General features: G+C 45.9%; 1 protein-coding gene across 3 annotated transcripts in view; it reads left to right on the forward strand.

The window, feature by feature from the left end:
- The window catches only part of LOC139574180 (adhesion G protein-coupled receptor L1-like), a 222293-nt gene that overhangs the window by 111991 nt on the left and 84922 nt on the right, over window positions 1-25380 (forward strand). For all 3 annotated transcript variants that reach the window (XM_071398510.1, XM_071398519.1, XM_071398529.1), the window contains 2 exons: window positions 19490-19703; window positions 24413-24522. In XM_071398510.1, the coding sequence (XP_071254611.1) occupies window positions 19490-19703; window positions 24413-24522 (324 nt within the window). The remainder of the gene's footprint in view (window positions 1-19489; window positions 19704-24412; window positions 24523-25380) is intronic.

The raw sequence follows: 25380 nt of genomic DNA on the forward strand, positions 1-25380 counted from the left end.
TGGAGAGTGGAGCTGGATGTGAGCTGGAGTCAGGTCCCTAGCTGGAGAGTGGCTGGATGTGAGCTGGAGTCAGGTCCCTAGCTGGAGAGTGGCTGGATGTGATCTGGAGTCAGGTCCCTAGCTGGAGAGTGGCTGGATGTGATCTGGAGTCAGGTCCCTAGCTGGAGAGTGGCTGGATGTGATCTGGAGTCAGGTCCCTAGCTGGAGAGTGGAGCTGGATGTGATCTGGAGTCAGGTCCCTAGCTAGAGAGTGGAGCTGGATGTGATCTGGAGTCAGGTCCCTAGCTAGAGAGTGGAGCTGGATGTGAGCTGGAGTCAGGTCCCTAGCTGGAGAGTGGAGCTGGATATGATCTGGAGTCAAGTCCCTAGCTGGAGAGTGTAGCTGGATGTGAGCTGGAGTCAGGTCCCTAGCTGGAGAGTGGAGCTGGATGTGAGCTGGAGTCAGGTCCCTAGCTGGAGAGTGGAGCTGGATGTGATCTGGAGTCAGGTCCCTATCTGGAGATTGGAGCTGGATGTGAGCTGGAGTCAGGTCCCTAGCTGGATATGAGCTGGAGTCAGGTCCCTAGCTGGAGAGTGGAGCTGGATGTGAGCTGGAGTCAGGTCCCTAGCTGGAGAGTGGCTGGATGTGAGCTGGAGTCAGGTCCCTAGCTGGAGAGTGGCTGGATGTGATCTGGAGTCAGGTCCCTAGCTGGAGAGTGGCTGGATGTGATCTGGAGTCAGGTCCCTAGCTGGAGAGTGGCTGGATGTGATCTGGAGTCAGGTCCCTAGCTGGAGAGTGGAGCTGGATGTGATCTGGAGTCAGGTCCCTAGCTAGAGAGTGGAGCTGGATGTGATCTGGAGTCAGGTCCCTAGCTAGAGAGTGGAGCTGGATGTGAGCTGGAGTCAGGTCCCTAGCTGGAGAGTGGAGCTGGATATGATCTGGAGTCAAGTCCCTAGCTGGAGAGTGTAGCTGGATGTGAGCTGGAGTCAGGTCCCTAGCTGGAGAGTGGAGCTGGATGTGAGCTGGAATCAGGTCCCTAGCTGGAGAGTGGAGCTGGATGTGATCTGGAGTCAGGTCCCTATCTGGAGATTGGAGCTGGATGTGAGCTGGAGTCAGGTCCCTAGCTGGATATGAGCTGGAGTCAGGTCCCTAGCTGGAGAGTGGAGCTGGATGTGAGCTGGAGTCAGGTCCCTAGCTGGAGAGTGGCTGGATGTGAGCTGGAGTCAGGTCCCTAGCTGGAGAGTGGCTGGATGTGATCTGGAGTCAGGTCCCTAGCTGGAGAGTGGCTGGATGTGATCTGGAGTCAGGTCCCTAGCTGGAGAGTGGCTGGATGTGATCTGGAGTCAGGTCCCTAGCTGGAGAGTGGAGCTGGATGTGATCTGGAGTCAGGTCCCTAGCTAGAGAGTGGAGCTGGATGTGATCTGGAGTCAGGTCCCTAGCTAGAGAGTGGAGCTGGATGTGAGCTGGAGTCAGGTCCCTAGCTGGAGAGTGGAGCTGGATATGATCTGGAGTCAAGTCCCTAGCTGGAGAGTGTAGCTGGATGTGAGCTGGAGTCAGGTCCCTAGCTGGAGAGTGGAGCTGGATGTGAGCTGGAGTCAGGTCCCTAGCTGGAGAGTGGAGCTGGATGTGATCTGGAGTCAGGTCCCTATCTGGAGATTGGAGCTGGATGTGAGCTGGAGTCAGGTCCCTAGCTGGATATGAGCTGGAGTCAGGTCCCTAGCTGGAGAGTGGAGCTGGATGTGATCTGGAGTCAGGTCCCTAGCTAGAGAGAGATGCTGGATGTGATCTGGAGTCAGGTCCCTAGCTGGAGAGTGGAGCTGGATGTGATCTGGAGTCAGGTCCCGAGCTGGAGAGTGACTGGATGTGATCTGGAGTCAGGTCCCTAGCTGGAGAGTGGAGCTGGATGTGAGCTGGAGTCAGGTCCCTAGCTGGAGAGTGGCTGGATGTGATCTGGAGTCAGGTCCCTAGCTGGAGAGTGGAGCTGGATGTGAGCTGGAGTCAGGTCCCTAGCTGGAGAGTGGAGCTGGATGTGAGCTGGAGTCAAGTCCCTAGCTGGAGAGTGGCTGGATGTGAGCTGGAGTCAGGTCCCTAGCTGGAGAGTGGCTGGATGTGATCTGGAGTCAAGTCCCGAGCTGGAGAGTGACTGGATGTGATCTGGAGTCAGGTCCCTAGCTGGAGAGTGGAGCTGGATGTGAGCTGGAGTCAGGTCCCTAGCTGGAGAGTGACTGGATGTGATCTGGAGTCAGGTCCCTAGCTGGAGAGTGGAGCTGGATGTGAGCTGGAGTCAGGTCCCTAGCTGGAGAGTGGAGCTGGATGTGATCTGGAGTCAAGTCCCTAGCTGGAGAGTGGAGCTGGATGTGAGCTGGAGTCAGGTCCCTAGCTGGAGAGTGGAGCTGGATGTGATCTGGAGTCAAGTCCCTAGCTGGAGAGTGGAGCTGGATGTGAGCTGGAGTCAGGTCCCTAGCTGGAGAGTGGAGCTGGATGTGAGCTGGAGTCAGGTCCCTAGCTGGAGAGTGGCTGGATGTGAGCTGGAGTCAGGTCCCTAGCTGGAGAGTGGAGCTGGATGTGAGCTGGTTTCAGGTCCCTAGCTGGAGAGTGGAGCTGGATGTGAGCTGGAGTCAGGTCCCTAGCTGGAGAGTGGAGCTGGATGTGAGCTGGAGTCAGGTCCCTAGCTGGAGAGTGGAGCTGGATGTGATCTGGAGTCAGGTCCCTAGCTGGAGAGTGGCTGGATGTGATCTGTAGTCAGGTCCCTAGCTGGAGAGTGGAGCTGGATGTGATCTGGAGTCAGGTCCCTAGCTGGAGAGTGGAGCTGGATGTGATCTGGAGTCAGGTCCCTAGCTGGAGAGAGATGCTGGATGTGAGCTGGAGTCAGGTCCCTAGCTGGAGAGTGGAGCTGGATGTGATCTGGAGTCAAGTCCCTAGCTGGAGAGTGGAGCTGGATGTGAGCTGGAGTCAGGTCCCTAGCTGGAGAGTGGAGCTGGATGTGATCTGGAGTCAAGTCCCTAGCTGGAGAGTGGAGCTGGATGTGAGCTGGAGTCAGGTCCCTAGCTGGAGAGTGGAGCTGGATGTGAGCTGGAGTCAGGTCCCTAGCTGGAGAGTGGAGCTGGATGTGATCTGGAGTCAGGTCCCTAGCTGGAGATTGGAGCTGGATGTGAGCTGGAGTCAGGTCCCTAGCTGGATGTGAGCTGGAGTCGGGTCCCTAGCTAGAGAGTGGAGCTGGATGTGATCTGGAGTCAGGTCCCTAGCTGGAGAGTGGAGCTGGAGTCAGGTCCCTAGCTGGAGAGTGGCTGGATGTGAGCTGGAGTCAGGTCCCTAGCTGGAGAGTGGCTGGATGTGATCTGGAGTCAGGTCCCTAGCTGGAGAGTGGCTGGATGTGATCTGGAGTCAGGTCCCTAGCTGGAGAGTGGCTGGATGTGATCTGGAGTCAGGTCCCTAGCTGGAGAGTGGAGCTGGATGTGATCTGGAGTCAGGTCCCTAGCTAGAGAGTGGAGCTGGATGTGATCTGGAGTCAGGTCCCTAGCTGGAGAGTGGCTGGATGTGATCTGTAGTCAGGTCCCTAGCTGGAGAGTGGAGCTGGATGTGATCTGGAGTCAGGTCCCTAGCTGGAGAGTGGAGCTGGATGTGATCTGGAGTCAGGTCCCTAGCTGGAGAGAGATGCTGGATGTGAGCTGGAGTCAGGTCCCTAGCTGGAGAGTGGAGCTGGATGTGATCTGGAGTCAAGTCCCTAGCTGGAGAGTGGAGCTGGATGTGAGCTGGAGTCAGGTCCCTAGCTGGAGAGTGGAGCTGGATGTGATCTGGAGTCAGGTCCCTAGCTAGAGAGTGGAGCTGGATGTGATCTGGAGTCAGGTCCCTAGCTGGAGAGTGGAGCTGGATGTGATCTGGAGTCAGGTCCCTAGCTGGAGAGTGGCTGGATGTGAGCTGGAGTCAGGTCCCTAGCTGGAGAGTGGCTGGATGTGATCTGGAGTCAGGTCCCTAGCTGGAGAGTGGCTGGATGTGATCTGGAGTCAGGTCCCTAGCTGGAGAGTGGCTGGATGTGATCTGGAGTCAGGTCCCTAGCTGGAGAGTGGAGCTGGATGTGAGCTGGAGTCAGGTCCCTAGCTGGAGAGTGGAGCTGGATGTGATCTGGAGTCAGGTCCCTAGCTAGAGAGTGGAGCTGGATGTGATCTGGAGTCAGGTCCCTAGCTAGAGAGTGGAGCTGGATGTGATCTGGAGTCAGGTCCCTAGCTGGAGAGTGGAGCTGGATGTGATCTGGAGTCAGGTCCCTAGCTGGATGTGAGCTGGAGTCAGGTCCCTAGCTGGAGAGTGGAGCTGGATGTGAGCTGGAGTCAGGTCCCTAGCTGGAGAGTGGAGCTGGATGTGATCTGGAGTCAGGTCCCTAGCTGGAGAGTGGAGCTGGATGTGAGCTGGAGTCAGGTCCCTAGCTGGAGAGTGGAGCTGGATGTGAGCTGGAGTCAGGTCCCTAGCTGGAGAGTGGAGCTGGATGTGAGCTGGAGTCAGGTCCTTAGCTGGAGAGTGGAGCTGGATGTGATCTGGAGTCAGGTCCCTAGCTGGAGAGTGGCTGGATGTGATCTGGAGTCAGGTCCCTAGCTGGAGAGTGGAGCTGGATGTGAGCTGGAGTGAGGTCCCTAGCTGGAGAGTGGAGCTGGATGTGAGCTGGAGTCAGGTCCCTAGCTGGAGAGTGGCTGGATGTGATCTGGAGTCAGGTCCCTAGCTGGAGAGTGGCTGGATGTGATCTGGAGTCAGGTCCCTAGCTGGAGAGTGGCTGGATGTGATCTGGAGTCAGGTCCCTAGCTGGAGAGTGGAGCTGGATGTGAGCTGGAGTCAGGTCCCTAGCTGGAGAGTGGAGCTGGATGTGATCTGGAGTCAGGTCCCTAGCTAGAGAGTGGAGCTGGATGTGATCTGGAGTCAGGTCCCTAGCTAGAGAGTGGAGCTGGATGTGATCTGGAGTCAGGTCCCTAGCTGGAGAGTGGAGCTGGATGTGATCTGGAGTCAGGTCCCTAGCTGGATGTGAGCTGGAGTCAGGTCCCTAGCTGGAGAGTGGAGCTGGATGTGAGCTGGAGTCAGGTCCCTAGCTGGAGAGTGGAGCTGGATGTGATCTGGAGTCAGGTCCCTAGCTGGAGAGTGGAGCTGGATGTGAGCTGGAGTCAGGTCCCTAGCTGGAGAGTGGAGCTGGATGTGAGCTGGAGTCAGGTCCCTAGCTGGAGAGTGGAGCTGGATGTGAGCTGGAGTCAGGTCCCTAGCTGGAGAGTGGAGCTGGATGTGATCTGGAGTCAGGTCCCTAGCTGGAGAGTGGCTGGATGTGATCTGGAGTCAGGTCCCTAGCTGGAGAGTGGAGCTGGATGTGAGCTGGAGTGAGGTCCCTAGCTGGAGAGTGGAGCTGGATGTGAGCTGAAGTCAGGTCCCTAGCTGGATGTGAGCTGGAGTCAGGTCCCTAGCTGGAGAGTGGAGCTGGATGTGATCTGGAGTCAGGTCCTTAGCTAGAGAGTGGAGCTGGATGTGATCTGGAGTCAGGTCCCTAGCTGGAGAGTGGAGCTGGATGTGAGCTGGAGTCAGGTCCCTAGCTGGAGAGTGGAGCTGGATGTGAGCTGGAGTCAGGTCCCTAGCTGGAGAGTGGAGCTGGATGTGAGCTGGAGTCAGGTCCCTAGCTGGAGAGTGGAGCTGGATGTGATCTGGAGTCAGGTCCCTAGCTGGAGAGTGGAGCTGGATGTGATCTGGAGTCAGGTCCCTAGCTGGAGAGTGTGTGTATGCCGTGAGAGGGCTGCTAGGGGTGGAGGATGTGTGGTTCAGGGTTAGGGAGAGTGTGTTCAGCGCAGTAGTGTGATTGTGTATATGTGTGTGTGACCATGTGTGCGTTAGTGTAGGCGTGCATGTCTATACGTGTGTGTGCATGTTTGCATGTGTGAATATGTGTGTGTCGGTGTGCGTGTCTGCGTGTGTCTTTTCATCTCTTTGGGTGATGTAATGTTCTGGTGTGTGCTGTAATTGGGTTCAGTTGGAGGGTTGGGGCGCTGCAGTCATCGAAAGAAAGGCTGTGATGAGGGGAGAGGCGCAGGAATATGACTGTTCCCAGTTGAGGGAGAGTATGTTTGTCTTTCTTTCTTCTCCTCTACTTTGTTTCTCTGACCTTGTGTCTTTACAGCATATAAAAGTCCATTGTTGTTACATTCTTCGTGATGGTTTCTCTTTCTCTCTCTCTCTCTCTGGTTGACTAGGCTTGCTCAGAGTGGATGTGTGTCATTTTGTGCTGCTTTGTGTTTTGACCCCATGGCATGACTGGTGACTCCCCATTCAGTCTGGTCTCATCTCATCCTGTCTCGTCTCATCCTGTCTCTTCTCGTCCTATCTTGTCCTGTCTCATCTCGTCCTATCTTGTCCTGTCTCGTCTCGGCCTGGCTCTGGAGCGAGGTTTACATGTCGCCCTGCGGTCCTCCCAGCTTCCGACTCCTCTGGTTGAGCGCTGGCTGGATGTGACAGCTGTGGCCGTTGTGCCTGAGCTCTTCTGTGGTGACGGGCCACGCTTGTCAGGCCCGTTGCGCTAACTGGTTCTGCTTAGGCATTATGCTAATGTGCTAACAAAGATTATGTATTTAAAGAAAGGAAGATCACCCACTCTCCATGTTAAGAGTTGTCTCCTCTAATCAATGACTGTAACACACAATCTCACCAGGAGGATCTGACCTAGAAGTCATGAGAGACTTTAGGCTGAGGCTAATCTAGAAAAACTGAAAGGCTAGACTACAGTGTCAATGCTAACTAAGGCTCTAGTCTAGGCTGCAGTATTATGCTAACTAGATTAGCTCTAGGCTACAGTGATAATGCTAACTAACACTCTAGTCTAGGCTGCAATATTATGCTAACTAGATTAGCTCTAAGCTACGGTGCTAATGCTAACTAGGCCCTAGCTACTCTACCATATTATACTAGCTAATACGCTAGGCTACAGTGCTAATACTAATGAGCAGCAGGGTGATTAGGAGATGATGACCGCTGGAACAGCTAGACGGGCTGAGGGAGGCTGATCACATTGAGGCCCGGACGGACGGACGGACTGACGGACTGACGGACTGACGGACTGACTGACTGACTGACTGACTGACTGACTGACTGACAGACAGACAGACAGACAGACAGACAGACAGACAGACAGACAGACAGACAGACAGACAGACAGACAGACAGACAGACAGATGGGCTGAGAGAGGCTTATCACATGGAGGCCCAGCCAGCCAGACAGTCTGCCCTGGGGCCTGGGATTCTATAATCTCCTAAAGAGGCTCAATGGCAGACACTGAGACACACACACACACCATCACAGCGTCTGTCCAGTGTCTGCCTGGAAGGCCAGAGGTTCACCCTGAATCAGTCCCAAAAAATGAACATAGACAGAATGTCTGTCAGTGGCATCACACCCAAGGTCAAAATGAAGCTGCTTCAATTGGATTCCCAACTATTTGACTTTGAAAGAGTCTCATGTGTAGTACCAAAATGTGTAGTACCAAAATGTGTAGTACCAAAATGTGTAGTACCAAAATGTGTAGTACCAAAATGTGTAGTACCAAAATGTGTAGTACCAAAATGTGTAGTACCAAAATGTGAAACACTTAAAAAAGTACCAACATGTATGCACTCACTAAGGTGAGTATGCACTCACTCACTCACTACTGTAAGTCGCTCTGGATAAGAGCATCTGCTAAATTACTGAAATGTAAATGTAAAAATGTAGATAAAGTCAGAAAGTTTTATATTTTCCAGTTTGTTTAGATCTCTAAGTTTGATTAAATCTCTCCTTGACTGTCTCTGTCTGTCTGTCTGCCCACCCTTCCATCTGTCAAAGGCCTTGTGTGTCTGTGTTTTTGCAGTGTCAGCGTCTGAGTCACTATGTCTGTGTTATTATCTGAGACCTATGGTGTCCCCTCTGCACCCCAGGCTTTAATTACACTGTTCGGATAATGAGTCAAATCCAATCAGACTTGTCTCTCTCTCTCTCCTCCACTCTTCATTAGTATGTTGGTCCCATTATGGAGCCACCAGTCTGATCCTTACTAACACCAGCCGCCCTGAAGTGACATGACACCTCCCTCACCCCCCTGGTGTGTGTGTGTGTGTGCGTGCGTATTTGGAAGGCCAAGGGTACTTTTGTGTGTATTTAAGTGTGTTTTCTATGTACATTGTTCTGTACTAACATGTTGTTTTGTCAGCTATACTGTATGTCTTTTCTTAATATATGTGGATAATGGACTTTAACGTAAATACTATACACTACTCCACCAGCCAGTTAACTGTACACTCATTGTGTGTGAGTGCACATTACACTATGTAAGTCATTGCTCACACTGTAGTGTTGCAATGTTTTTAATCCAACCTTTGTTACGTGGTTGCTGTGAGAGACGCTCCAATTCAAATAGTATAACTGTGCCTACAGAAAGAGATGACTGGGTGTTTGGCTGAAGAGGCCCAGAACCATTGATGGATTCCTGCAGAGTGAAGGACACATGTAGCCTGTAGCAGGCTGGCTTATCACATCAAACCCCCAGAAGACCCACATATTTACACATTCGCAAACACACACATGCACACATGCATGCACACATACTCGGTGATAAAAATCTGCTCTCCGTCATCTTTTTAATCACATTTCCACATAATCAAAGGTCTATTGAATGACTACTAACTACTTTACTGTATGTATCAGGGTTGTGGGGTGGTCCATTCCATTCCAATTCATGAACTGAAATAGCCCCAAATAAAATAAAATGTTCAATCTAAGAATGTAATTTAAACCCGTCTTCTTTATTGACTTCTTTATTGAGTTCAAATGGAATTCACCCTGATCTTAGCAAGTCAAATCAGAATGACGCTATGACAGAAACAGACAGAATAAGAGAGGATATGGAAGTCTATGAACAGGAAGTTGTAGTGTGTTTTTTGGTAGAATATGAACGTATATATATATATAGATATATATATATTTGATGTGGCCACCCAGTGTGGTTTAATGTCCCGTTTCCATTCTGTTCTGTATAATGTCTACAGTGTGATGAGGGGAATGGGGTCTGGACTCCTGCGTTCTGGCTCAGTTCTGCTCTCCTGATCACCACTGTGTAATGATCTAATCACTGGCCAGCTGTATGTAGATGTGTACTTACACCACAGGGATCCTATACTGAACTATACACTAGTCCTACTGTGTCAGAGGTGTGTGTGTGTGTGTGTGTGTGTGTGTGTGTGTGTGTGTGTGTGTGTGTGTGTGTGTGTGTGTGTGTGTGTGTGTGTGTGTGTGCGTGTGTGTGTGCGCATGCGTTTGTGTCTGTGTGTGTCTGTGTGTGTAGTGGTGGAAAAAGTACCCAATTTACATTGTCATACTTGAGTAAAAGTAAAGTTATGTTATAGATTTTTAAATCACTAGGACCATTTCTCAATACTTAGGTCACTTTTTCAAAACTCTTCACGCAGTGAACACAACAGCAGTGGGCTAAACTGTGGATCATTTTTCATTGCTTTGGCACAAAATGCATTCAATGATTACATATTTCAAATTTCCTTAATTATTTTCTCACTCAGACACAACCACCACCAAAACTCTAAGTACCTACAGGCCAATTTGCACATGTTTACATACTCTTTTCAAAACTGTTAAACTTAAGTTCAAAACCTAACATAACACACAATTTAATAAGACAGCATTTTGCTACATTTCTTAAGTAATACAGTATTGAAATATATTCCAAATCTAAAAAATGAAATACTATCAAAACAGTTAGACCAACCACAGCTGATTCCCATTGTAGATGAACACCTACCCAGGTGTTCGTCTTTCAATTTCATTACCATCTATACAAAAGGGGACATCTTAGGAATAATGCTGTACTGTAATGTAAACATGGACCCAGCCAGAGATAGAGAAGTGGCTGACAGAGGAAGAAGAGTGGCTGTGAAAGGGAGAGGTGTACGTATGCGTGGTGGAAGAAGACTGAGAGAAAGATCAAGAGCTGTAGTCTCAGATGAGATTAGGGCCACTATAATTGATCTATGTAATAAATCATGATCATGATCATCATCTTACTCTCCATTCCTCAACCCCATAGAGGAATTATTTTCCTCATGAAGGTGGAAGGTTTATGACCACCATCCACATGATCAAATGTCCCTTCTGGACGCAATGAATACTGGATGCCTGAACATATCTGCAGAAGATTGCCAGGGATGGACCAGGCATGCCCAAATATTATTTCCTAGGCGTTGTAGTGTCTTTGGCTATGCCGGATTAAGTGATATGACATGCTATTCTATAAAATCCTTTCTCCGTAATAACTATTACCTGATTGAGCTAATCATGTAAATGTAATTAACTAGAAAGTCGGGGCACCACGAAATAATATTTATAGAGCTGTTATCTTCCGAATAAACTCTAAAGACCTAGTAATATTTTACATCAATAGCAGTCAATATTAATCGTCACCTTATTTCAGTCTCATCTGAAAGTTGTAAATTCTTGGTTATCTTCATGAACCCTGGCTAACAAGTTGAATCAGCAATACAAAATTGGGTTTAATTATTTATTTACTAAATACCTAACTAATCACACAGAATTACACATACACATAATTAATCATAACTTGATTACAAATTACGTCATAAAGGAAAACGTCCCTAGCGGGCGGAACAGATATGACAGCTTGTTACACAAAATTAAAGGGGCTGGGTTTGAGTGAAAGAGTGGGAAGACTGAGGAACAAAGGGCGAAGCTGTGCTATCGTAAATACAATATCTTATTCATTCTAAATTACCGCCCATTTGGAAAAGGAAAATGCAATAAATATTTACTCTGAGCTGCGCTTCGGTAGGTTGGTGGTAGATGGAAGGCCATGTTGCCCAACCGAGTCCTTTGTCCTTTGAAGAACGTCTCTGCTGGTCAATTGGGTACGTTGTAGTAACGTTGTTGTGTGGTAGATGGGATACTCTGTCTGTCCTATCCTAATTTACGTTTGCAGCTGCTGTTGCTAACTCAACGTCTAGGAGGTATCACTTCTATAGTGATTAAGAGTTCAAAGTTCATACCATTCACAACCAAAGCTCACGCTGATGTTGGCTTCGTTCTGTAGTTATTATCTGAACCATTCTGACACCGGACCGTCGTCCTCACATCCTCGGAACAGGAAGTTACATTTTCGTCAATGGCTTATATAGTGGAGGGAGAAGGGTGTGTCTGAAAAGTTTATAACCCATGTCTCTTCACAGGGGCGGGCCACTGGTTGAGCAGAGCCCTAAACTTATGAGAACCCAAATCTCTCATTTAGAAGCTAAAATTACATTTCATCTCTTCACAAATAATTTCATATTCAAACATTTGAATTGAACAACAATTCCATGTGAATCCGATACCTCTGTGTAGACTTTCCACAGTAGAGTTTATGTCATTCTATCATTGATGAGAATGTGCCAGATGACAACCGAACTGACATAATATACCTTAACCTCTCTGGGGTAGGTGGTACGCAATCGTCCCACCTGGCCAATAGCCAGGGAAAATACAGAGCGCCATATTCAAATAAAATGATATAAAAATCAAACTTTCATTAAATCACACATGTAAGATACCAAATTAAAGCTACACTCGTTGTGAATCCAGCCAACGTGTCAGATTTCAAAAAGGCTTTTCGGCGAAAGCATAAGATGCTATTATCTGATGATAGCACAACAGTAAACAAAGAGAGTAGCATATTTCAACACTGCAGGCACGACACAAAACACAGAAATAAAAATATAATTCATGCCTTACCTTTGACGAAATTATTTTGTTGCCACTCCATGTCCCATAAACATCACAAATGGTCCTTTTGTTCGATTAATTCCGTCGATATATATCCAAAATGTCAATTTATTTGGCGCGTTTCATCCAGAAAAACACAGCTTCCAACTTGCGCAACGTCACTACAAAATATATCGAAAGTTACATGTAAACTTTACAAAAACATTTCAAACTACTTTTGTAATACAACGTTAGGTACAGGAAGACGGGATGATCTGTGTTCAATACAAAAAGAAAACAAACTGATGCAACTTTTTTGGTAATGTGCCTCTCTCAAACAATTTACTTCAAGTGACCCTCATTTACGATGGCCGTACTTCTTCATTACACAAAGGAATAACCTCAACCACTTTCCAAAGACTGGTGACATCCAGTGGAAGCGGTAAGAACTGCAAACAAGTCCCTAGAAATCTGGTGTCCCAATGAAATAGATTGGGACACCAGATTGATTGAAAAGACAGTGACCTCAAAAAAATTAAAATTCTGAATGGTTTGTCCTCGGGGTTTTGCCTGCTACATAAGTTCTGTTATTCTCACAGACATGATTCAAACAGTTTTAGAAACTTCAGAGTGTTTTCTATCCAAATCTACTAATAGTATGCATATCTTATATTCTGGGGATGAGTAGCAGGCAGTTGAATTTTGGCATGCTATTTATCCAAAACTGAAAATGCTGCCCCCTACCCTGAAGAAGTTAAGTACCACCGCATATGTTCAATTGGTCGGATTACCAGAATATAGTTAATTTCCCCCCAACTTCTAATGTTCCCAGAATCTCTATGTTAACCAAGGGGTTTTCTAATGTCACATCAGTAGAGTAGGGAGAGGAAAAAGGGGGAGAGAGGTATTTATGACTGTCATAAACCTACCCCCAGGCCAACATCATGACAGTGTATTGCCCAAGATGACATAAGATGTGAAGTGGATGAGAACCTGTGGGCAAATGCAGAAGGCAAGGTTGACTAGTATTGCAACTGTATCTGTATCGGTAGATGGTGTATACACAAATTATTGTTTTTTGGAATCACTCAATGCCAAAAAATGACATAAAACATATTGAAGCATATTGCATCATGTCTGATTCATTCCTGTAACATATACTTCAGTGAATTCTAAACAGTAGAGAGGTGTCATTCTTGTTTTGTAAAGAAACTTAACTAACGAAAACATCGTGTAATGCTACCTGTTGTTAGTGTTTTTTAGGTCATTGTTTTATGAGTGACAGTGTGCTTGTTGGGTGACAACCTTTGCTAGTGTTATGGAAGAATGAGTTGATTTGAGACATGTATGAAGTGTTTTGGTGGTTTGAGTTAATTTTGGATATGAAATGACCTGCTGTGCCAAGCTGAACGTTGGTTAGGAGAACTGTGTGAAGAGTTTTGAAAAAGTGACTTAAGTGTTGAGAAATGGGTCCTAGCGATTGTAAAAAACTGTAATAGTAAATGTAAAAGTGAAAGTCACTCAGTAAAATACTACTTGAGTAAAAGTCTAAAAGTATTTGGTTTTAAATGTACTTAAGTATCAAAAGTAAATGTAATTGCTAAAATATACATAAGTATCAAAAGTAAAAGTATAAATCATTACAAATTACGTATATTAGGCAAACCAGGCGGAACGATTTTCATTTTATTTTATTTACGGATGTTCAGGGGCACACTTCAACACTCAGACATCATTTACATATGAAGCATGTGTGTTTAGTGAGTCTGCCAGATCAGAGGCAGTAGGCATGACCAGGGATGTTCTCTTGATAAATGTGTGAATTAGACCATTTTCCTGTCCTGCTAAGCATTCAAAATGTAACGAGTACTTTTGGGTGTCAGGGAAAATGTATGGAGTAAAAATATATTTTCTTTAGGAATGTAGGGAAGTAAAAGTAAAATCTGTGCAAAATATAAATAGTAAAGTAAAGTAAAGTACAGTTACCCCGCACTGTGTGTGTGTGTGTGTGTGTGTGTGTGTGTGTGTGTGTGTGTGTGTGTGTGTGTGTGTGTGTGTGTGTGTGTGTGTGTGTGTGTGTGTGTGTGTGTGTGTGTGTGTGTGTGTGTGTGTGTGTGTGTGTGTGTGTGTGCATGTGTCTGTCTCTCTGTCTGTGTGTGTGGGCGACTATGCATGCATTTATTAGAATGTTTGTGAGAGAGCGGGTGAGAGAGTGTGAGCCATCTGTGTTCCTAATATGAATGTGTTTTTGCTGTCTTTGTCTGGGTGTGTTTTTATAAGGCCGTTATGAAGAAATATTATGCTGGTGAGGCATAAAGGATTTTAAATAAATTTGATCTGGCTATTCAGCCTTAATGTCCTTAGTTACACACTGACACAACATTACCCAGTGATGCAGCTGCATGAATGGGTGACGTTTAGAAATATGAGCTAGTCTCAATGTAGTGAGTCATGTAGCTGCAGCTACACAGCATCTCTGGAAATGACTGACATTGACGTTGACCCGTACGGGCACATTTCCTGAATGGATAGACTGAAATCTAATTCACCCAGAGCCTCATCATCAGCTGCCAAGGAAAACAGGCCTGTTCTGTTCTGTGTGTTCCATCTAGTCTCGAATACAGCCTGTTTATATGCTTTATTCAGTCATTTTTCATTCATTTTAATTAATTATATCAATAAGCCAGCATAGAACCCAGCTTTTCGGCATCCTGCCTTTCTCAACTGCTAATACAGTCTGGTCAGGGGAGTATAAGAGGACTAAGTAGGTGAGGAGAGCAGCAGCAGCTTTTTAAAGCTCTCTTGTCAAATCTGGTTGGTTGGAGATAGCTAGCTTTGACTCTGAGGTAAATTGAGAAAATGGGACCGATCAAAGAAAGGGGCAGACTTAATGTGTAAAATGTTCCCTCTGTTGATTCAAGGTTGTAAAGAGCCTATCACTACCTATCATTCTGTTTTCAGTACCATGGACTGTTCCCTCCCATAGACTTTGCAGTCACTCTGATGTAGCGCAATGCATTGCTAGCTCCATTGATTATTCTAGTGTGTCTGATGTAGAACAAACCATAGCCAGACTCCAATGGTTATTGCTCTCCAAATGCATTTCTATAGACGTATTCTCGTCATACTCCTTCAGCACCATGGACAGCAGTTATCTGTCTAGCTGGCAGTGGAAAGCTCCACTCATATGTACTGGCTGCCCTTCGTCACCAGGGAGAGCTCCCCTGCCAACTCTAGTTCCTCTGCCTCTGAGCTCTGACTGTTAGTCCACTAGGTAAGCTCCAGAATTAGTTAATTTGTAGCATTGAAATTTGCGCTTAACAAAACCTGATATAGTTACAAATATGCAACAATCTCAACAATGATGACAATCCATCAGAAATCCCAGTAAAATGTTGATACTCTCACTTTCAAAGTGGTGTGTTAAATACAAAGCTTGCGTGTTTTGTCTTGCATTAATAAAATATATGAAAAGAGGAATGGGTGAATGGGCAATGGGACTTTGGCCGGGATTCAACCCATGTGGAGTTATAGTGCAGCGCGCTAGACAGTCGACAATAGCGCTTGCTAGCTTGTAGTCCTAAATAACGCAAATGAATGATCATTTTCTACCTCTGGTTCGTTTGCTATTCCTATTTGGGATAAACGCTGAAAATAAGGTCTGAGGTTAACACAGGCTTAGGATATCTTCTATGTTTTGTTCTATGAGGTGATAACAGTCAGTTAACATGACCTTTAGGAATTATAAAGCCTTTACGTTCTCAAAATAAGTCACTTGCTAATGAGTCGCTAACTGTCAGAGAACTTGAACTTCAGCGTTAGTAGCAAGCATTTTCACGTCACTACGCCGACCATGCAAACTAGTCTACGCTACACTAGTCCGCCTAAAAGCTAGTTAGCTTAGTTAGCTTTCTGCTTACCAGCTCGAACAAAAATGCAACGATGGTATATTGTGCTCATTTTATCAGTTCCCTAACGATGTTGTTTAGAGGATACTTTGGGTCCGTCTGATAAGGTAAGCTAAATCTGATAAGGTAAGCTAAGCCTGATAAGGTAAGCTAAGCCTGATAAGGTAAGCTAAGCCTGATAAGATAAGTTAAGCCGGTTAGCTCAATGTCAAAGGCACGCGACCTGAGGTGTAGTTTTATCTTTTTATATGTTAGCACATCGTTAGCTTTTTGCTTCTTTTGATTACATAAATGCTTCAAAATTCACAAAAAGTTATGTTAGCTGATGAAGATTATCTCATAGAATAACACGTATCAGATCTCCTAAGTCTGTGTTTACTACAACCCTTATTTTCAGCGTTTATCCTGAATCCCTCCCCAAAAAACATGAATTTCCCCATAAGCTTTGGCCAGCGAGCCATGACAGTGTTAGCCTGCGTTAGTGCCTACAAAAAGACACCATTACTATTGCTCTCTGTGAGCCTTTTAAAGGCATTTTCCCAGATGTTTGCAGAGATCAAATTCACAGGAAACACTAAGCATGACGGCTCAAGCATAAATGATCTTTAAAAGTCTGCTATAGTGCTGTAACACGCCTCTTATTAATTCCAGACCTTTGCCTTGTTTAGATGTAGGAGAAGTGGAAGGACCCAAACAGCGCAAACAGCACATGTTGCTGGAATCAGACCTGGTGTGCCATAGAGAGGCAAACATCAGAGCATATACAAACTGGAACTATCCTTGGCACCACTGAAACATCAACAGGTAGAATGAGACAGACTTATTGAGGGAGACATGTTTAGACAATATAGTGAGACATTTTTTCTCACCTTTATTTAACCAGATCGGCCAGTTGAGAACAAGTTCTCATTTACAACTGCAACCTGGCCAAGATAAAGCAAAGCAGTGCGACAAAAAACAACACAGAGTTACACATAAACAAATGTACAGTCAATAACACAATAGAAAAATCTATATACAGTGTGTGCAAATGGAGTAAGGCAATAAATAGGCCATAGTAGCGAAGTAATTACAATTTAGCAAATTAACACTGGAGTGATAGATGTGCAGATGATGATGTGCAAGTAGAAATACTGGTGTGCAAAAGAGCAAAAAAAGTTAATAAAAACAATATGGGGATGAGGTAGGTAGTTGGATGGGCTATTTACAGATGGGCTGTGTCTGGGAAGCGCTACAACTCTCTAACACTCTTTGAGTAGGAAAAGGGAGCTCACTGCTGGGGAACCAACAAGTACAATATGGTTTCTTGCAGCTTCGCTGCTTGAACCCCTAACAAGAAATTGTTACAGGTAAACTATGTTTGTAAATACGAGGGTCACCAGCATCATCACATTTCTCATTCCATGATGGGCGTATGGACACATGAGAATGTCCGCTCACTGTTTTGCTGCTCCCACATGTGATCTTTAAAAAAGTATTTGGTGATTAAGATTTATTTCAGGGCAGTCTCACGATCAAAACCCTTTATGGATTGGCTTGGCTACTTGGTGAATGCATTGGGCAGGATACAAACCCAGCTTTCATTGAGGGGAGGCTATGCTTAGTTCCCCACCACAAAAAGCACATCTCTTGTTCCGTATGTAGCTGTAGACTTCCAGTCGTTGGGCTAACACCAGTTCCTATTGGCCCGTACAACTACCTCGCACTTCCTTTATATGTCACACAGAGACAAACAGTTTGAAATCATATCCATGAGTTCATCTGAATCTCACAGTATCACTTTATATGAGGACTGATGGCAAATTTGAACAAATTATGATCATTTTGTGTGTCCAAACATAAATATTGAATTACATTTAAATGAATGTGTTTCTGGGTGGTATATAGTACAATGTCCCCCAAAATGCTTTTCTTACATTTCAAATTATCCATATTCCTCCATCATGTTTTCCACATGTTCAGACTACAATTTCAGATATGTGACAATTTGAGTGCAGTTTTTTATTACAATTAAAGGCATTATTTTATAGGCGTTCTTTAGTCTGAATATTGATTAATTTACCACAAGGGGCATGAAATATTGTTTAATCAATGTATGTTGCATAATATAGTGTTTTGACATCATTTCAATAATATTTTTCACCAAATAATTATTTTTAATAAAACAATTATTTACCATATTCTTACTCTATAGTACCTTTTACTGACATATCAACCGCCTGGTTGAGCACATTTGAACAACATTCTTGCTTTTTAGCCTTTTTGCATTTTATCCCCTATCTTTGGTCTGATTTTCAGTTTTTGCAGCTCTCAGAGGGCGCAAGGTTAGAGAGCCACAAGTCTGAACTGCAGCAACCCAAATATACAAATTATGTAAATTGATGGAGGAAGGCTGGGAGAGTTGACCAATCAAGTTCAAGTGACGATTTTTTTAACACACTGTCAAAACATACCAGCCGGGTGAGAAAACAGCAAATGCAGGGCCACATAGATCCAACTCAGGGGAAGCAACGACCCAAAATGAAATGCAGACAATTGCATTTTCACCATTGACCTATAGGGGGAGCTACATGCAGGCCCAAGGCTTGATGAATGCACTATATCAGGTTTTGTTCAATGCGGAACAATTATACAAGCACCTCAATTTTCATTCTTCTATGCCAAACTTAACAATATGGTATTTTTTTGGAGCTTACCTACTGGACTTTGTGGAGTACATGCCAAGGCTGCAGCCATTTTGTGGTGAGCTGAGTAGGACTGAATTTGTTGAAGGTCTGAATGCAGAGGCTGTTAGAAAGCCTACTTGTGCGGATGAAGAGAGATGGAGAGGCGGATGGAGGAGAGGGAGAGAGAGATGGAGGAGAGGGAGAGTGTCTCTGTGCATGTCTGTGGCCCTCTCAGCCCTGGCACAGCGATTAACCCCCGCTACCCTGGCTGCCCCCTCTCTCTGTCTGCCGTGCCAGCTCTCTCTCTCCTAGCTGTCCTCTCAGTCTTCTGATTGCATGGAGTGGGCGTACAAATGGCAAATGGACAGATGACACAGGTGGGGGGAGGGAGCCTAGGGGCCTGCCAGCCCTCGTACAGAGAGGCCCTGCCTGAGGCTAGGGTGAGATTCTCTCTCCCTCTCTCAGGCCCTCTTCTCTTCTCTGTTCAATGTATTTTCTTGTCTCCTCCTCTGCCTCCTCTCCCTCCCTCATTCTCCCTCTCCGTATGGAGGTGAGCCCTACTCAGGTGTAATGTTGACGTCGGCTGGAAGGCAGACGTGAAGTGAGGACATTCTATTTCAGAGCTGTGCGTCAGACGCGTGCGTGTCCGAGTGGTGGGGATTGAGCTGCTGGCTGTGTGTGTGGGAGTCTGTTAATGGAACAAGCCAGAAAGTTTAACAGTTTGCCTCTCAGAGTGGGTAAATATCATGATTGGGAGAGCTGGGGTGTGTCTCAAATGGCACCCTATTACCTATTAAAAATAATGTGTGTACTATAGGGAATTTGGGAGGCAGGCCTGGTCTGGAAGTGCTCTTTTAGGATCCAACGTCCACTTGCACTCTCTGTCTATGAGGCTGGCTACACTGTTTTTAGTTGTGTCCTCTGTGAATTGAGATGATGGTCTCATTGTGTTTATGTTACATTCTAACTGCTATGTAAAAATACAAATTCTGCTCTTAGGCCCTGTCTTTCTGCTACTGTACATGATGACTAGCATTTTCTCTACCTAGCCATTTGCTTTATGCTGTTTTTGTTATTCTACAGAGAGTGGTATGTCTGCCGTTTGTTTATATGATTTCCCTCCTATTTCATACCATGCACTTTGTCAATAACACACTTTATCTCTCTCTTTCTCTCTCTGCTGTAGCTCTGAGTCGGTCAGCGATGCCCTTCGGCCTGATGCGTAGAGAGCTGGCGTGCGAGGGATACCCCATCGAGCTGCGCTGCCCTGGCAGTGATGTCATCATGATTGAGACGGCCAACTACGGCCGCACGGACGACAAGATCTGTGACGCTGACCCCTTCCAAATGGAGAACGTGCAGTGTTACCTGCCTGACGCCTTCAAGATCATGTCACAGAGGTACGTGTGGGGAGGTGGGAGGGTTGGGTGGGTAGGTGTGTGTGTTGGTGTGTTTGTGTGTTCGGGTGCGTGTGTGTGTGTGTGTGTGTGTGTGTGTGTGTGTGTGTGTGTGTGTGTGTGTGTGTGTGTGTGTGTGTGTGTGTGTGTGTGTGTGTGTGTGTGTGTGTGTGTGTGTGTGTGTGTGTGTGTGTGTGTGTGTGTGGAAGATAAATAAGAAGACATAGGAAACCCAGAGTGGGTGTGTCTTTCTGTCCTGCTTGTTTTTTTTATCTTATGTGCTGTTAGTGTGTAAAGTGGAGTGCATGCAGTATGTGTGTAGTGAGATATGTGTTTGTGGTGTGGCTCCCTGCAGCTGCACTCTGGCTGTGCTTAGCATCTGCCTCCTCATAGAGCTGATCAATGGCAGCCCTCTCCCTGCTATCCATCACACATGTAACGGAGGGAGAGGGTGCTACTGGTGAGATGGAGGGAAGCACAGAGGGAGAGAGAGATGGACAGATCTGGAGGAGGACAGGGGGATTGGTGTGGGGATGGAGGGATGGAGAAATGGAGAGATCTGAAGGGGATTGATGTAGGGATGGAGGGATGGAGGGGGGGAGCGGGCTAGAGTGAACCACTGATGGGGAGATAAAGAGAGTGCAGCAGTGACGTGGAGAGAAATGGAGAATGAACGAGAGAGAGAAATAATGCTAAAGCTGAATAGAGGAGGCCAGAGGAGGATAGAGGAGGATAGAGGAGGACAGAGGAGGATAAAGGAGGACAGAGGAAGACAGAGGAGGATAGAGGATGATATATGAGGACAGAGGAGGATAGAATGACGATAGAGGAGGACAGAGGTGGATAGAGGAGGATAGAAGACAGAGGAGGATACAGGAGGACAGAGAAGGGGGGATTATGTACTGAAAAGGGAAGTGTGTGTGCTGGGAGTGTGAGTGTGTGAGGGAGCATACGTTGAGCTGTTTAGATTATGTTGGTGTTATGTGCATATGAATGTTTCCCTGTCGTGTGTGTGTGTGTGTGTGTGTGTGTGTGTGTGTGTGTGTGTGTGTGTGTGTGTGTGTGTGTGTGTGTGTGTGTGTGTGTGTGTGTGTGTGTGTGTGTGTGTGTGTGTGTGTGTGTGTGTGTGCGTGTGTGTGTCTTAGCAGCACCAGTCCCCCCCATTCTCTCACCTTTAATTGCTCACACTCACAAGCCATCGGGGGAGGGAGACTCTTACGGCACTCTTCCCCCTCTTCCTCCCTCATCCCTCCGTCGCCTCATCCCCTCAGGTCCAGCTGTCACATGATCTAGTTTAGTGTGAAATGACCCCCTTCCGACCCGTTCCCTCCATCTTTAGCCCCAAGGACATGTTTCTGCCTCTTCTCTTTTGTCTATTCTGTCATTCTCTCAATGTCCTCATTCATGTTTTTCTCTTCTCCTCTGTCTAGCTTTATTTCTCTGTTCCCATGTTTCTATCTCTCTCTCCTCTGTCTAGCTTTATTTCTCTGTTCCCATGTTTCTCTCTCTCTCTCCTCTGTCTAGCTTTATTTCTCTGTTCCCATGTTTCTCTCTCTCTCTCCTCTGTCTAGCTTTATTTCTCTGTTCCCATGTTTCTCTCTCTCTCTCCTCTGTCTAGCTTTATTTCTCTGTTCCCATGTTTCTCTCTCTCTCTCCTCTGTCTAGCTTTATTTATCTGTTCCCATGTTTCTCTCTCTCTCTCCTCTGTCTAGCTTTATTTCTCTGTTCCCATGTTTCTCTCTCTCTCTCCTCTGTCTAGCTTTATTTCTCTGTTCCCATGTTTCTATCTCTCTCTCCTCTGTCTAGCTTTATTTCTCTGTTCCCATGTTTCTATCTCTCTCTCCTCTGTCTAGTTTTATTTCTCTGTTCCCATGTTTCTCTCTCTCTCTCATCTGTCTAGTTTTATTTCTCTGTTCCCATGTTTCTCTCTCTCTCTCCTCTGTCTAGCTTTATTTATCTGTTCCCATGTTTCTCTCTCTCTCTCCTCTGTCTAGCTTTATTTCTCTGTTCCCATGTTTCTCTCTCTCTCTCCTCTGTCTAGCTTTATTTCTCTGTTCCCATGTTTCTCTCTCTCTCTCCTCTGTGTAGCTTTATTTCTCTGTTCCCATGTTTCTCTCTCTCTCTCCTCTGTCTAGCTTTATTTATCTGTTCCCATGTTTCTATCTCTCTCTCCTCTGTCTAGGTTTATTTATCTGTTCCCATGTTTCTCTCTCTCTCTCCTCTGTCTAGTTTTATTTCTCTGTTCCCATGTTTCTCTCTCTCAATTTCAATTCAATTCAATTCAAGGGGCTTTATTGGCATGGGAAACATGTGTCTCTCTCACTCTTTCTACAGGATCGGTGGGTCCCCCGTGGGACGGTTGAGCTAACATAGGCTAATGCAATTAGCATGAGGTTGTAAGTAACAAGAACATTTCCCAGGACATAGACATATCTGATATTGGCAGAAAGCTTAGATTATTGTTAACCTAACTGCACTGTCCAATTTCCAGTAGCTATTACAGTGAAAGACTACCATACTATTGTTTGAGGAGAGTGCACAGTTATGAACTTGAAAAGTGATTAATAAACCAATTAGGCACATTTGGGCAGTGTTGACACAACATTTTGACCAGAAATACAATGGTTCATTGGATCAGTATAAAACTTTCCACATACACTGCTGCCATCTAGTGGCCAAAATCTAAATTGCACCTGGGCTGGAATAATACATTATGGCCTTTCTCTTGCATGTCAAAGATGACGGTACAAAAAAACGCATGTCTTTTTCTTTGAATTATCTTTTACCAGATCTAATGTGTTATATTCTCCTACATTCATTTCACATTTCCACAAACTTCAAAGTGTTTCCTTTCAAATGGTATCAAGAATATGCATATCCTTGCTTCAGGTCCTGAGCTACAGGCAGTTAGATTTGGGTATGTCATTTTAGGCGAAAATTTACAAAAGGGGTGGATCCTTAAGGTGCTTTATTGGCATGGGAAACATATGTTTACATTGCCAAAGAAAGTGAAATAGATAATAAACAAAAGATAAATAAACAATACAAAATTAACAGTAAACATTACACTCAAATGTCATATTATTTATTTATACAGTGTTGTAATGATGTGCAAAAAGTACAAAAGGGAAAAGAAATAAACATAAATATAGGCTGTATTAACAATGGTGTTTGTTCTTCACTTCACCCTTTTCTTGTGGCAACAGGTCACAAATCTTGCTGCTGTGATAGCACACTGTGGTATTTCACCCAATAGATATTGGAGTTTATCAAAATTGGATTTGCTTTCAAATTCTTTGTGGGTCTAGGTAATCTGAGGGAAATATGTGTCTCTAATATGGTCATACATTTGGTAGGAGGTTAGGAAGTGCAGCTCAATTTCCACCTCATTTTGTGGGCAGTGTGCACATAGTCTGTCTTCTCTTGAGAGCCAGGTCTGCCTTCGGTGGGCAGCCTTTCTCAATAGCAAGGCTATGCTCACTGAGTCTGTACATAGTCAAATATGTCCTTCATTTTGGGTCAGTCACAGTGGTCAGATATTCTGCCACTGTGTACTCTCTGTTTAGGGTCCAATAGCGTAAAAAAAAAATTGGTAAATTCTTTCCAATGTGTCAAGTAATTATATTTTTGTTTTCTCATGATTTGGTTGGTTCTAATTGCGTTGCTGTCCTGGGGCTCTGCGGGGTCTGTATGTGTTTGTGAACAGAGTCTTCTCCAGGTTAATCTCTCTGTAGGTGATGGCTTTGTTATGGAAGGTTTGGGAATTGTTTCCTTTTAGGTGGTTGTAGAATTTAACATCTCTTTTCTGGATTTTGATAATTAGCGGGTATCGGCCTAATTCTACTCTGCATACATTATTTGCTGTTTTACATTGTACACAGAGGATATTTTTGCATAATTCTGCATGCAGAGTCTCAATTTGGTGTTTGTCCCATTTTGTGAATTCTTGGTTGGTGAGCGGACCCCAGACCTCACAACCATAAAGGGCAATGGGTTCTATAATTGATTCAAGTATTTTTAGCCAGATCCTAATTGGTATGTTGAATTTTGTGTTTCTTTTGATGTTCTCTCTCTTCCCTCACTCACTCTCTCTCTCTCTCTCTCTCTCTCTCTCTCTCTCTCTCTCTCTCTCTCTCTCTCTCTCTCTCTCTCTCTCTCTCTCTCTCTCTCTCTCTCTCTCTCTCTCTCTCTCTCTCGCTCCTTCTATCGCTCTCTCTCTCTCTCTCTCTCTCTCTCTCTCTCTCTCTCTCTCTCTCTCTCTCTCTCTCTCTCTCTCTCTCTCTCTCTCTCTCTCTCTCTCTCTCTCTCTCTCTCTCACTCTCTCTCTCTCTCTCTCTCTCTCTCTCTCTCTCTCTCTCTCTCTCTCTCTCTCTCTCTCTCTCTCCTTCTATCTCTCTCTCTCTCTCTCTCTCTCTCTCTCTCTCTCTCTCTCTCTCTCGCTCTCTCTCTCTCTCTCTCTCTCTCTCTCTCTCTCTCTCTCTCTCGCTCTCTCTCTCTCTCTCTCTCTCTCACTCTTTCTCTCACTCTTTCTCTCACTCTTTCTCTCTCTCTCTCTCTCTCTCTCTCTCTCTCTCTCTCTCTCTCTCTCTCTCTCTCTCTCTCTCTCTCTCTCTCTCTCTCTCTCTCTCTCTCTCTCTCTCTCTCTCTCTCTCTCTCTCTCTCTCTCTCTCTCTCTCTCTCTCTCTCTCTCTCTCTCTCTCTCTGTGGGACAGGTGTAATAACCGTACCCAGTGTGTGGTGGTGGCAGGGTCCGATGTGTTCCCAGACCCCTGCCCAGGGACCTACAAGTACCTGGAGATACAGTACGAGTGTGTCCCCTACAGTGAGTACCCAGACCCCCCATCTCCCACACCCCTCACCCCCTTCCCCACCCCCCATCCCCATCCCCCTTCTCCCCCACCTAACCCCTCTCAGCCCTCTCAACAACTGACTGGCATTCACACCAACACACACACAGACTCTCTCTCTCACACACTCAGCCACACACACAAACAGACAGACCAAGACCGGACCAGACAGACACACATTGCTCTCTCGCTCTTGCTCTCTCTCTCTCTCTTACACACACACACACACACACACACACACACACACACACACACACACACACACACACACACACACACACACACACACACACACACACACACTCACACTCACACTCACACACACCTGCACACAAACACCTACACACACACAGCACTAAACCCTTTTTCTCCATCGACAGTGCAACGCTCCAGAGGCTGAGAGAGATTTTCACACGGGGAAGGTGCTCCACAAACACCATGGCAGATAAGCACTTCATACAGCGAGTACAGCGAGGGGTCAGCCTTTATTGCCGATCATAGCGGTAACACACACCACCACACTCACACACACGTTCACCCCTGGGCCTGCTAGTTTGCTTTATCTGGTGCCAAACACCTTAGTAGTCCCTCTGATTTCCAATAACAATGAAAATTGGCCGCAGTGAGACTGGGAGGCAGGAGAGTGTGTCTGTGTCATCATGCCACAATGGGAATGTTAACACAAACAGCAAAGGGCTTATTTTAGACCACATGACCCTGAAGATGTGCGCATTTCAATATCCCCATGGTAACTAGCTGCCGGCTTCCTCGGGTGCTGCTCACATCTCCGTGGCAGGTGTGACATACACACACACACACACACACACACACAC

Source organism: Salvelinus alpinus, chromosome 1 (assembly GCF_045679555.1).
Source record: "Salvelinus alpinus chromosome 1, SLU_Salpinus.1, whole genome shotgun sequence".
Classification (NCBI taxonomy): domain Eukaryota; kingdom Metazoa; phylum Chordata; class Actinopteri; order Salmoniformes; family Salmonidae; genus Salvelinus; species Salvelinus alpinus.